The sequence below is a fragment of the Aulostomus chinensis genome, chromosome 2 (assembly GCF_037954235.1).
Source record: "Aulostomus chinensis isolate RoL2024-O1b breed Wild chromosome 2, RoL_Achi_v1.0, whole genome shotgun sequence".
Taxonomy (NCBI): Eukaryota; Metazoa; Chordata; class Actinopteri; order Syngnathiformes; family Aulostomidae; genus Aulostomus; species Aulostomus chinensis.
The window spans coordinates 14,924,939-14,939,705 of NC_141321.1; the positions used below are offsets into that span (position 1 = coordinate 14,924,939).

Consider the following 14,767-nt stretch of genomic DNA (forward strand, 5'->3'; position numbering starts at 1 on the left):
GCAGAGCACTAACATCAGAGGCTCTGTTTTGTGCTCTTGGTTCTAGTCGCAGAGGCGCGTCACGTTTCACCTGCCGGATGGCTCTCAGGAGAGCTGCAGTGACAGCGGTCTGGGGGACCATGAGCCTGTAGGCAGTGGCTCCCTCCTCACACAACCTCTCCCTCTGGTGCAGGCGCAAGATGACTTCTACGAACAGGCCTCCCCTGATAAGAGGACTGAAGCTGATGGTAACTCCGATCCCAACTCTGGTGAGTTTTAATCTTTCTCTCTTCCCATGCATGATCGGTTTCCTTTTCTTTCTTTCTCTCCATACACTCACTCAAAAAAATGAGCTTTACTCTCTTAAAGCACGATGTCGGGGCTGCCGCATGTTGACTTTTTGAACAGTTTCTTCAATTTTCTGCTGGTGCTGTGGACCACAGGGAAATCAGGGGATGCTTTGACTTAAAACTGCACATTGAAGTCAACAAAATAATGTTTCAGGTGCCCTCGGGGAATGATTACAGCTACTTGGAAAGAGATAATAAATAGTCATTGAAAACAACATCAGTCTATATAGAACTCAATGTACCAATACATCATTTAATTTAGAATAATTTGAACGCTCAAGTAGGTTTCCACTGGATACACGAGCAGGTCATTCATTTCTCAGTTAATCATCCAGACTTGTTCATCCTTCCCATGAGCAAACCTGGGCCTCCCATAGGCTCGTCACCTATTTGTGAATCTCATTTGATTTATTTAGAGATGATTTCCCAGTTGGAAGACTTGGTGCTCAGCTGAAGATGTTAACTTCGCACTATTTCTGGTGGGAATGTACATCTCCGACCCAGTTTTCTCATTTTATCATTAAGAGGTGAGGCATGCATGAAGATCAGGCGCATCGCACCAAGGTCGATGACGGCACGGCTGGTGGGGGTGGAGAAGCCGGAACTGTATACATACCGATGTGCTGGGAGTAAACTCTGTGTGTGTGTGTGTGTGTGTGATGTCATACATACTTTTTAGAACTGTGGTTATGTGGAATATTGATATTATTGGGTCGTAAAAGTGAGGAAGGTGTTGTTTTTAGTTTTATTTGCTGTGCGTCTGTGCTTTTTTCATAGCATACTGCATTGCTGTTGACGTTAATCTAATTAGCACTTTAATTAGAAGGAGTTCCTCTACCTGCTTCTATGTCACCTGACAGAGAACACACAGATATTTATTGTATACTAGCAGAGAGGGGTGAGGCTTTGCCTCTTTCCAAAAGCAATACGTCACCTTTCGTTTTAAGTAAGGGGAATAGTTGGATGTTAGGTTGTTTATTATTCCAAAAGTTCACACAATGCATCAAAGTTGAAGTCTAAATGATACCTGATAGATGCACTTAAATCCATGTTTTTCTTTTTCTAAAAAACAGTAAAACCCAGTAGTGAACAGGAGATTTTCAGAGGCACCACATCAGAGGGAGTTGTCTGCCTCTCACCTGCCATGATGTTAAACACATACTGAGAATGGTTCACTTGTGTTCTGATATTTGCTGCATCTCTGTAGCTTTTCAGTTCTCCAGTCAGTCATTCAACCAATCCCAGGCAGCACCACGACTGCAGATGAAGTCGTACTATTTGGAATTGTAGGGCGGGGCAGCAACATGAGGGTGCTTGAGCCCTTCAGAAGCCACCGCCGGTGCCTGTGCACTGACACGGATTAACACAGGAGAGCTTCACATATTCAGGTGGCCTAGATTACCTAGATTTAAAAAAAAAGAAGAAAATAGACCCTCTCCAGTTTGGTGAATAGATAGTGCAATTTGAAGTATCTGCTGACACAATGTAGGAGATGCCCCCCCCCCCCCCCCCCCCCCCGTCGCTACAGTAAATCTGCTTTAAACTGAATCATCCAGATATTTGCAGCATTTTGCTTTTGGGTTGTGAAATATCTTTTCATCAGCAGCAGAACTCACAGGCAGCTGACCGCGCTGTCGCTGTAATGGTTAAAAAAAAGAAAAGAAAATTAACCTTACCTTATCATTCATCCATACCTGACACCTATACACCAACAGCAATAGAGAGCGAAGCATATCCTCACAACGAAATCAAATGAGTCTGTGGGATTTAAAAAAAAAAGAAAAGATTTCACATAGTTGGGGATCCTCAGGTTATTCTAGACAAGGTCAGGCTGTATAGATTTTTCTCTCTTTCTTCCACACATAATGAACTTTAATTTTCCAGTGGTATAAATAATTTGATTTATACATGAGTGCTCTTTTGAGAGGCCGGGCCATGTGATTTCTGATTATGACAGGATCTCATACATATCAGAGTACTACATGATGTAATTTCAACTTATTTCTTTTCATAAAAGTTGTAAAAAAAAAAAAAAAAGAATAGGTCTTAAACAAATTAGAGCTGTATTTCTATCTTTGAATGGTTTCCATACATATTTTATTTGTTATTCATATCCTTCCCATTTTACCTCATTGTTGCCTCCATGTCCCAGCATTATTTGTTACATTTTGGTCGTATGAAAAGAAAAGTGCTATAGAAATAGAGTGTGATTGTTCAAGTGACAGATGCTGCTTTTGACCACTGGTAGGCCCTAAGTATGAAATCGGATGATGCCAGTACAGCTGCAGATAGCAATGAACTGCTCATGTTCTCTGTCCAGATGCAAATTTCTGTTTTGGCTGTTGTTTCAATGATATACAGCTTTTTATGTTTAGTTGCCAGCCATGAATTTAAACAGTTTTAAACAACCTTAATTTCTCCCCAGGAAGTGTTTGTATCTGAACCCAAATCGCATTCTGTTTCTACTTGGGAATGTTTTTGTGTTTAAACCTATCCAAGCCATAAAGCATCATTATTCCTCCGCATTGATTTCTGGCTTCACTGCTCTCCTGCTCCACTCGTATTTCATCACCTGCAGTCCCCCCCCCCCCCCCCCCAAAAAAAAAAAAGCAAGATGGCTTCAGCCAAAAGACTAAACTTGAGACATCAAAAACGGGTTTGATGCTCCATCCACTTTTTGAACCGTCTGTGGTCTAACAACAAACCACTAAAATGGGTAACAGTGGGTTTTGACCTGTTTCTTAGATAGATGGTTATTTTATGATCAGTTTGTGAGGGATATTTTTTCTTGGTGGAGGAACTGCCAAATTCAGCACCCCCAGGTTCATCACTTGTGTGAGTAAACTTCTGCCAGACTTAAAAACTCAGGTTCTCAGAGGCTACTGAGTCTGCAGGGGAAAGCACACAGCATTGGAAGGATGTTTGACATTATTGTGCTGCAATTTAAGGTCTATCTTCATGCAGTATATACATTTCATCTTGATGGTCTTAGAAAAACATGCTGCGTCGAAGCTCGGACAATATGACCACTTCTTCTTTCAGGTGATGGGATGAAACTGAATACATAATATTAACGAACTTATTTGTAGCGTAAGTCTGCGTAGGTGTCAGCTTTCGTCCGAACTAACTTTTTACTGTCTTTTTGCACACGTGTGATCGTTAAAAAGAGATCTGTTTCCACCGCAGCAATTGTGACATGTGATGAAACAGGTGGAATTGATAACTGTCTTTATGCTCCAGTTCCATTTAGGTGGGAAGGACCCAGCTAATGTTCATTTTGGCTCCCTGAATTGGCTTCTGACACGCTACATGGAATGGGACCATAATTAATGTGATCGGTTATGCCCGTATCTATAACACGTCAGAATGCCTACTGTTTACATATCTGTGTTCAACGTAGCACACATTGTATTTACATGGCGTTGTTGGTTAAAGCACATGAACTATGAATAAGCGATTATGATTATTACGGATAGTAGCCATCCGACAGTGATGCCTCCAGTCTTGTCCTGCTCATTCATATATACATACATGTCTTTTTTTTTTTTTAAGTAATGGAAAACGCATCAGCAGCAAAAGTGCCATTGTGACCAGATGAAATTAACATACTGTATAACTGGAGGTGTGAGAAAAAAATAAATCTGTACAATCCTGTTTCAAATGGGCACCAACAAATAACAGGAGTAAATGCCATGGCCAAAATGTTCAGCACAGTGCCTGCAATTACTATTGGAATTTAATTGCTGTCTGGGTGATGACAAACAGAAAAGATGTGTAAAAACAGACTCAGAATCCCTGTGTTAGGTTTTAAAAATCTTTTTTAAGATGCAAGACGTAGCGTATAAGATGTTGCACCTGGGCTGCTTAAGTAGAATATGTGCATTAATCATGCTTTTTAATCAATTATTACATTGTTTTTAGAATCTATTTAGCGAAGGTGAATTTAGACAAAACCCTTGAGCATCTCTTAAAAGCTTTATTACGTATGTGTTTTTGCCCTCTTTAGGTGTCCCCTTACAAAAATAGTGACTAGACGAGAAGTTTCTACCCTTTAAGGAAAATGTCCTTTTGAGAAAAAAAGAAAAAAAAAAACCCAGTTTGTAATTCAGGGAGCTGAGAAATCACAAATTGTCAAAAAAAAGTACAAGAACACTCGATTTTGAAAAATGTAGGAGCAAAAACACGATAAGATGATATTTTAAAACCTTACAAACGTGTCTGTCAGACCCAAACCATACTGCTTACACAGTATAAATGAATGTGTGTGTGTGTGTGTGTGTGGGGGGGGGGGGGGGGGGTCTAGGATATCTGTGAGTGAAAAGCAAAAATACTAAGTCAGAGCAAGGGGCCGAGGCATTTATAGAAGTTTGATTTATAGGACTTGCTTAGGTAGCTCTGTTAGATCACACTTTTAAAAGACAAATCACATAAATGGTTTATTTATTGGACCACAAGAAAGAGCATGTCCATTTGCAATCAGAGTCTGTCAGTCTTAACGGTAGAAAGTAAAAACACGTATGATAAAATGTCATACAATCACACTATCCAAATTAATGCGCTGGCTGCGTAACTCTGTCAATCACTCTGGGAAGTACATGTATATGAAGCCTGCAAGATTGGTTGTGCTTGTTTGAGAGTCCCTCTACTACGAAGGTGCTGAGCAATCGCATGACAGGAGAGTTCCCAGAATAAAAAAATAAATAAATAAAATGAGATGATGTGATAGAACAGTCATGTTTATATATTAAATATTAATAAAACTCTAATATTGACTCAAGTGCTGTATAAATAATTCAAAAATTTTGTGCTATGACAAGCACTTTGACAGTCCCACACACACACACACACTCTCTGGCTCACACACACATACACAACAACGCAAAGGCCATCACAAATTGAGAATTTGATGAAATTTGAATGAGCAGTTTAAGTGTATAGAACCAAAACAATGAGAGCAGATGTTCGTCCTGTCAGATATATTAACTCTGTCTAGACAATCTAGCCTGATGTCCCCAGAGCCACACTGCTCAGATGTTATTAGACAACACCGATACACCAGCCAATATTCTTTTCAAAGTAATAGATGTATTTTGATGATTTTTTTTTCCAAACTTACTTCCTGTTTTAGTTTTGTCTCTCATGAATCACGTGTTGCTATGCTTGCAACTTTATGTATTACCCCTTCCTTTTTTTTGTTTTGTTACATCACACAGTATCTGTTGGTGAATCCTCAGCTCCGCTCATTTCATCGCCTGCCGTGTGCCTCTCAACCTGTTGAGTCATTAGTTGTGTTGTATTTAAAGTTGCCGTTCTCTTCGCAAACACGGTGACAGTGGAGACTTGTGCTCGTATCTAGACCCAGCTGGGCAGAGGAAAGATGCCGGCCTCTTTTCAGGGCCCAGTGCTTTCCTCCACAGAGCTGTTTCATCTCAGCTTGCCGCTTTTGCTTTCACTGAGCAGTTTGTGGCTGCTCCCAGAGACACACATCGTCTTGCCCTCATGCAGCAGTGCACCACTGCACACATTCACAAAACTCTGTTTTTTTCCTCCCAGGGAATGCAATGCTAGTTCAAATGGCTATTCTGGGGCTCCACAAACCTGTTGCAAGTTAAAATGGAAACAGCGCAGGAAGGGAGTCGGGTGTCTTTTTGATGGTTTGATCCAGACTTTACTCTGTACAACAGAGGAGCTCAGAGCATCTACAGCTGCTGGATCTACCGTCATCATGGTATTTGTAATGATAACAACACAATCACAGCATCAATCATAATGATTATTGGTATTAGTAGTGATGAGGAACTCTCTGTTTCATGCCCAGTCAGCTGCCTGGGGGTGGGACTGCATTTGAACTCCATCAAAGCAAAACACCCCCGGTCAGGTTGGAGGCAGCAAAGTATTTGTTCAAATTAAATATCAGTTAAAACCGCACTATTTGTGTTTTTTTCAGAATTCTTCTTTTGCTCCAGCGGCCCTAGTGGAATGAGGCTTGGATCAAAGGTCGTGACCTCTGCCTCTTGTATTAAACAGTTGAATTAGTGTCAGTGGTTATGGGATTTACACACACATTCATCCAGTGAAGAGTGGTATCTGCCATTTTGCACCCCTGAAAATATTACATTACGCATGAAAATGAAATCAATTCTACGTGCATCTCAATGTACATGCAGAATGTCTGTGAAAAAGTGTGGCGATGATGTAAGCAGGAGAATACTGGCTGCTTAAAAAGCTAAACAGATGGAGCTGGATTAGCACTTATGAAGGTTCACTCCACCAGCATGTTGCCCTGCCTACCAGGGTATTTCCAGCATTCATGTCACAGTGAGCATCGACCGCATTGACATCAGCTTTGCTATTTCAGCCCATCAGCAGCAGCTATTAGAGAGCAACACCTATAGGAAGTGTTCAAATGTTAAAATTAAACGGCACAGAAGTTCCAACCAAGCAGTATAGAGACGCTGCCCCTCGACAGGCTTCTAGAAGTTAGCCAATTAGAAATAAGAGGTGTTGTACCAAGGGGGCCCTAAGAAGATAGGAGTGTGGAGGGCTTGTTTCAGACCCAGGATGAGCTGAAGTGCTGCACAGAGGGCCAGTATAAGATAAAGAAGGAATTCAGTTTACTCTGAATTAGGAAAACACATCTAGAATACAAATATAGAACTGCAAATGTACATAAATGACAGTGAATGGCATAAATGTGTTAATCAGACATATAGGTTTTTGGATTTTTGATGCATTCTGTATTCTGTACTTCATTTTGTATTTTGATGGAAAATAAGGGCCAAAAGATCAAATATAATTAAAGTAATGACACTTTTTTCTGGTCCTCAATATTAAAACAAAGATAATTTTATAGGACATTAAATGTATTTCACAGCACTGGTATTGTATCATATCAAAAATTGCTGAATAAAACAGAGTTCTGGGGACAAAATCCACCCACTCATCGATAATCACATTTTAAGATGCATCAGAGATGAGTCAGCATGCTGCATACCTCTTGTAACTGGCAATCACCCAGGCTGGCAAACTCCTTAATACTACATGAGGTGCACAGAAGATGTCAGGAACAAAGAGTTTCAAATTATCAACTTTTCTGATAAGTCTTATCTTTTTGAAGCCATAATCGTCTTAACAACTAAAGGCAAATCAAATACAACAGACATAAGAATGCACTGGTCAATGGCCGTCTCCAACATTTGGTAGCAAAGCCTATTAGACCTGGTCATTATTCTGCAAAATTGCAGGAAGTTGACCCCTCTTCTCTGTAGCCAGGAGCCTGGGCAAGTATTCAAGCACAGGTCAAACTATATCCGTTTGAAGATGAGTAATGTTAACAGGAACACGGTTCTACAAAATGGTTGGTTGCACTATTTATGCAAAGAGACACCAGTGACTGACAGAAACAGAGTAAGGTGAAGAGAAGAAGAGCTTGCAAGTGGTGGATGCGCTTGTTGAAATAGCAGAATGTGACTGGGAGGAGGGAAGCTGTCAAGGGGCTTGGTAGAAAGGGACAAAATGCTCAAATACAAGCTTGTTATGTTGTCTGCCATGAAAATGGGACCATTGTAGCCATTAATCATTGATGGACAGGAAACGATGGAGAGCTTCCCCATCAAGGGACTGTATTTTAGTCAGCAATTCTTTGTGTAATGTAAAAAAATAAAATCCATCTGTTGAAGTGTGAAGTGTCACCTTAACACATGTGACAGATGTTGATAACTGGCACTTGTCTGGACAGTAGGGTGGAATTCTTTTTCAATGATGTTGCATCCGTATTTTGCTCATCTTTTGTTTTCTCCACACAATATCATGAAAACAAGCTCCAGGCAAGCTGAATGGTCACAGAGCCGTGCTCTTGTCATTTTTAATACTGGATAGCTGTTGTTGTACGTCCCTGGTGCACCAATTGTCCGGTGAAGACTGACACCCTGACTGCCAATACACCTTTGTGTTATCAAGCTTGTTATCTTGGAGATTATAGATGAAGGTGCTACACTGGCCTTGCTACTCTACAAGCTCATTCTGCAAATGTTTTTTTTTTTTTATTCAAAAGATGTAAATCATATTTTTGTCTCATTTTTATTTTAGTTTATTTTGGCACAAGTCAAAGACGAAATTGATTCAAGATGGAACCCCACGTCGTGCCAGTTTGAGTGGTATTATTGAGTGCCATGTTGAAAGACGGTGTGGCAGTTAAAAGTTACTTGTAAAATGTTGTGTTGTATGTAATATGCAGTAAATCGTACATCATTCATACATACAGTATACGGTTGAAGGAGTCATGTACATGAATCAAGATTGCTCAGTGACAGCAGCAGGATTGATTTACAGGAAAAAAAAATATTATGACAATAAGCATCAAAATCAACAATTAATTAGCTACAATAACTTGTGTTCCACAACAACAGCCATTATTATGATGGTCAGTATATGTGGGGGAAGAAAAAAACCCTCCCTCCTCTGTCTCTTTAAAGACCCCCATTGCATGTATTCAGCGAGTAGCTTCAATGTGTCTACAAGTAAATGCAGTCACATTTCGGTAAGATTCTGTAAATTATGTTTCCCCTTGGATTTGGACAAATATCCCAACTCTGGGCTACGAGCAGTGTCACTGGTGTCAGCTCCTGTGGCAAAGAGATGCTCTGTGACAGCGGGACGGCAAGTTCCTCCATCCCACAATAATGGGATAATTTCTCGCCCGAGAAAAAAAAGGTTCTGGGTACAATGTCGACATCTGGTAGCAGAGCTCATGTCATACAGTTGTTATTTACTGCAGAAGCCCACCTAAGTGGGCCTGCTGCATGTCACCAAGGGCAAAAAAAGAACATCACCACACACGCACATGTGCCGAAGAAAGACCCAGACACAGCGCAACAAGGACTGCAGTTCCAGACATGAATTTCTCATTTATTTTATCCATTCATGTTTTCAAAAAATCCTTGTAAAAACAGATTGAAGCTTGGCACCATGCCATCCACCTACCAGATGAACCATAACCTTAAATTATTTGATTTGGAGTGTAGGAAGAAACAAAAACAACTATGTCAGAAAAAAGACTTGAAATGTTATTCAACCTTTTGGACACTCTTGTCATTATCTCTCAATGAAAAAAAATGTGTGTGTGTGTGTGTGTGTGTGTGTGTGTATATATATATAAATATATATAAATAATATATCGTTGTAGTACTTTTTGGAGTGAGTGCAAATAAAATGTTTTACACACCGTCCTCTGGATGGAAATCTCCCCTTGATGATATCGTCCATGGAGAATATGAATGGGGTTCTCTTCCAGAGCTGTTGAGCTCAATGTAGCGACACCTTCTACACAACTACGCTTGTACTCATAGAAGCTGGCATCACAATACTTAACTAACATTTAAATGTATTTGATTTGACTGTTTTTTGGAGAAAGGGCTGGGATAAGAGTGACAGACATGTCCACTGAAATACTGAACTGTGTGCCAGCACCTATGCCGTTGCTGTTGTACAGATGCCCAGCCACTGACTATTCAGGATAAACAAATACCAGACTGTCAGTCTGGCAGCGGTCCGAGCAACTCACTCACAGACAGCAAGATGGTGGGTTGCCAGAGCACTGGATGGATGTCACAGATCTTCTGACTATAGCCCCCCGCTGCTGTGACAGACTGTAAGAACCTGCTTGCATATATTTAATACCCTGGTTAATACATAGGGGTTGTTTTATTTTTAAAACTAAGCATTACTTAATATTGTTTGACTAAGTATATCCTGCCAACAGTCGCCAGACAGATTTACCCATGCTAATTCTCTGTTCAATTACATTGGAAATAGCATATTCACAGTTTAAACTACCCTGAAAATCCAGTTCTACTGTATATGGCGAAGTGTTATTTGTGTTTGTGTGCTCCCTCTGATAAATAAATCCCATTGTGTGAAGAGGAAGTAGCAAGGTAGCTAGAGCCCTTGACCAAGCCTGTGGGTGGGTGGCATGGATTCATATATCAGGGAGCAGTGTTAATCTCTCTCAGGTATTGGAAAGCCAGCCCTCAGTAAATATGTTGCCCCAGGATACAATGGGGTTTAAAGGATTTCTGTCTCCAAAGAGAAATTAGGCAGGAGCTTCAGAAGTGAGCTAAATGGAAATGCTTGCTGGAGCATACAGAGAGAGCAGGGTGCTGCTGTCAGCTAGTAAACATCGTCTCCGAGTAGCCTCAGTCATTATTGTGGCAGTCAGTGCCAACAGCTAGGGTGAGCAGCCGGGTGGGCTGATGAAGAGCATCGTCGAAGATGATTATTAGTCACAATAGGGAGGAGAAAAAAATGGAGGACTCCAGGATTATAGGAGAATGAGACTTCTGTGCTATTAGTAAACTGTCTGATTACAGTAACTTACAATTACTGTAATCAGACAGTTTACTAACTTACAATTACAGTTTGTATGAGGCTGTTTTTGAAAATGCTGAAAATAATCCAAATCAATTGTCTGTGTGGGTGTGGGTGTGGGTGTGTGGGTGTGGGTTTGCGTGAATGGACATGTGGCTTATAGGCTTGACTACTTTACATTTGAAGATGTCGCAATACATTTACTCTAGGTTTGGTGACTTTGCATAAAGTCTCACTGGCTTTGACGAACATAATTTTGATTTTTGTTTTAATCTTGATTGCTGCAGCTAAAAACTGCAGTGGATCAATTTCAAATGTGATTTTTTTTTTTTTTTTTTTATTGTAGCAGATGACTTTTGGAATCACAACTATTTATTATATACTATTAGCCCCGGATATATAATTTCAGTTAAAGCATCTTGGATGTAATTCAAGCAATTTTCTTTTTTTCAATTTCAATATTTTTTTTGATTAATGAAATATATTGAAAAAATATAATAACTGAAATTACTCCCCAGCACCAGAGAACCATGCAAGAGATAAATCCTTACAGATGCTCTTTAACAACCCACAGTTAACTGATATAATTTGATTAAAGCAAATGAATGACAACATTCACACATACACACAGTAAAATGTGGATGGTCCGGTATATGCAGCATGTTAGCAAGGTTGTATTTCTCCTTTGGGGAAATGCTTTCTTATCTGCTAAGAACACATTATCAATAGAACAAATTAATGTACAAAATTGGCAATGAAAAGGTCAAATATTATTGAAAATAATCAAGTTTTAAATAGGCTTCCTGCTGCTGATATTGTAGGAGTGTAGAGTTCCAATATCCAGGATTTAATGTATGATATTATGTTAGGGTTAGTTAGTGTGAAGTCAATATAGTTAACAAAAGGCTGACAGCTTATTTGGCATAAGAGGTACGTACACTCAGTGTGGAGATGATTATTGAATTATCATTTATACTCAGAAACTCTGAATTCAAAACTTCAGGGAAGATCGAGGCCATGAACTAAAGCTCCAAAACAGACTTTATTCGAGGCAACATTTTCACTTTCCTGTTAAGAGCAGGGTCAGCATAATTATGACTGCAGGAATTTTTACAAAAGGGAAAACTTAAGAGACGTAACTATTCCGAAGGACCAGTGTTATTTGGTGTACTCGAGCGCTAGAGCCTCTGCTACTCTGCTTTATGTGAGCCTGATTAGATCCTTTCAGTCACTGATGACCGGGAACACACACGACCAATATTCCTGCAACAGATTCACGTAGAGACATAATTTTGACATTAAAAAATGTAGAAAAGGCTTTAAATGAATGTCATGACAGTGACGTACATGTAAAGAGACCAGTACGTGTTGGAAATGGCTCAGTGAAATCTTCATCTTTATTTAACATGCATTCTGTTTTTTTTCCTACCGTGTAAAATGTTCTTACACCCAAATTTGTTTGAAACTGTCAATCACACAGGCTTTCAAAGACCTTAAATGTTACAAGAGTTGAAAATTCGATATCAGTAGCAAGGAGTTACAACTTCCTGTTTGTTGACTGAGGGCCAAAAAACCCCACAAATTATCTATGTAAGAAACCTATTTGTGCATTAGTACAATTCATGCATGAGGCCCACAGTCTTGAATCTTTGTACGCAGGCTTCATGCTCAAATCTGAGATTGGCACTGATCTTCTACTGGATTGAATTTAGCTTTATTATTCTCTAAGAGGAATAGAATAGAAGAGAATAATAATTTATTGTCCACCAAATCCATAAAACAACATGAAAGCAGGCAAACAAATTTGTTCATATCTGTGGTTTAGAACTTAGTGACTTTGTTGACTGCACTCTGTGGATTTTCTCTCAGTCCTTTAAATCACTGCACAGAAGACGGCACTGCACATTAAATCCTCTTCTTCTTTTGTTTGTATTTGTCCTTTTTTCCTCTCCATTTTCATGTTCCCTGTTATATTTCTCAAGGTCTTGTTAAATGACAAATATGTTTATTTTCTGTTGCAATGTCAAGCAGTTATTCCATCCTGCATGCCGTAACACTCAAAGAGACTTAAAGAGAGCCAGACAAAGAGTGTGCAAGAGAGGGAGCATTTACACTGAGACAGCAACTTAAATGGGTTATCATAGCATTAAAGTTCCTCTCTGACTGGGCTCCTTCAACATGTCACTGAGAGAATTCCCACAAAGAAAACGGTATCTTCAGAGAAAGCTGCACCTTAACCCTGGTGAACTGATCTCGGGGTAGTGAGCACTGTGATAGGGACTAATCCCCTGCTGTGTGCTTTACGCAGGACTGAGAGCAATTCACTAGAGGAAAGCAAGGAGAAGCTTGGAACAGGCGCCAAGAAAGAGACTTTTGTCGCTAAAAAAAATGTTGAAGTGGTGCTTTCAGCATGATGAATCCTTTTAAGCATCGTCTCAAAATGGAATATTAATATACATGTGTGAATGGCTGCATTACTCATGTTGAGGGGACATCCAGTAGATCTGTTTCACACACGAACACACACACACACACACACACACACACACACACACGCGCACACACAAACATATCCACACACATTTTGAGGACTCCAAATTAAAGCCCCAAATTGAATTGAAATCTGTAAAAACAAGAATGTACCATGGTGTGTGTGTGTGTGTGTGTGTGTGTGTGTGTGTGTGTGTGTGTGTGTGTGTGTGTGTGTGTGTGTGTGTGTGTGTGTTTGAGTGAGTGAAGCATATGGCATTTAGCTGGTGCAAAAATCCACAAGGAGCTGGGCCGATACCTCCTTGTTCATTGCACAAATGTACCATTTTAGAACTCAGAGTGTGACTGAGAACTCCAGCAGATGTTTGAAAGGACTTGGTTAAATATGGTTCATGGCTCTGGAGCGCTAGCATGTGGAGTTTAACATGCACTTATTGTTAAAGTATGTGTCCTTTGTTCTTTTGAAACTACTGTATAAGTAAATCGTAAAAAGTCTTTTTATTTTTTTGGAAAAGTGGACTTACTGACTGAGACAGTGTACGTGTGAAAAAAGCAAAAACACCAAAACATGAGCTAGTCGAGAATTCAGTGCTATATTTGAGTGGCTGAGCTCAGTAACGTGGACTTATGCAAATGTATGATGTAAATTAAAGACTGGAGATCTCACCTCTATTGTTTCCTTCTTCCAAAGTTCTTGGAGCAGATCCACTGTTTGGATGGTGACACATCTAAGAAACAGAGACACTATCTATTGAGAAAGCATTTCACCAGGCTAATGATATCTCTTAGCACCTTGGCGACAGGTGAGACAGAGCCCAGAGCTGCTGAGAACAACACACTCCCGACCTGACAGACTGAGCACCCAAACGGCACGAGAGGAGAGCTGAGACCAAACAGTTTAGAGTGTTGCAACTTCCCCTTCTATTGCTGTTAATCTTTTGATCTAAACTGGCCAAAAATGCACACAAATATTGCTTTATTGGTTTATGCATATGACACAAGCAACTCGTTCATGGCAAATGCTGGCTCAGATCAATGATCCTCAGCTCAAAAAAAAAAACAACAGTTCTCGAGTATTGCTGAGAAAATTGCAACATTGTGAACTGTTAGTTACAACACAGCTGAAGCTGCTGCCTGGGGTCCTAAAAGACCCACCTTGTCAAATCTCCAAGCAGAGTTTTGGAACTTGTTATGTTTGTCTTTGTGTTAACAGCCGACGAGGTGTAGATACACTGGCATGTAAGAGCTAAAAACTACCCCCCTCCACACACACACACACACACACACACAAGACATACTAAATTATTTGTTTGCTCATCCAAGTGTCATGCACGATATCTCAGTGACTGCTGATCTGAGTTTGACACAGTTTGGTGGAGTGATGCATCTCACTGCTGCATTCACATATTTAAAATGACAGTCGCTGAGGGGCATCAACAATTAAAGGTCGACAAAGGTTACATATTTGTTAGTGACAAGCTGACAGAGACTCCAGCAATCGTAGAGGACTGTATGTTCTGTTGTTGTTCTGTGGATGTCACGCTTAGCTAGATTTTAAACTCTACAAATATGCGTGCCCTTTG

General features: G+C 40.0%; 1 protein-coding gene across 3 annotated transcripts in view; it reads left to right on the forward strand.

Annotated features, from left to right (window-relative positions):
* The window catches only part of pcdh9 (protocadherin 9), a 215,288-nt gene that overhangs the window by 156,794 nt on the left and 43,727 nt on the right, over positions 1 to 14,767 (forward strand). For 2 of the 3 annotated variants that reach the window (XM_086180759.1, XM_086180774.1), the window contains exon 4: positions 47 to 248. In XM_086180759.1, coding sequence (XP_086036885.1) covers positions 47 to 248 — 202 coding nt within the window. The remainder of the gene's footprint in view (positions 1 to 46; positions 249 to 14,767) is intronic. The other variant, XM_086180766.1, reaches the window with a different exon arrangement.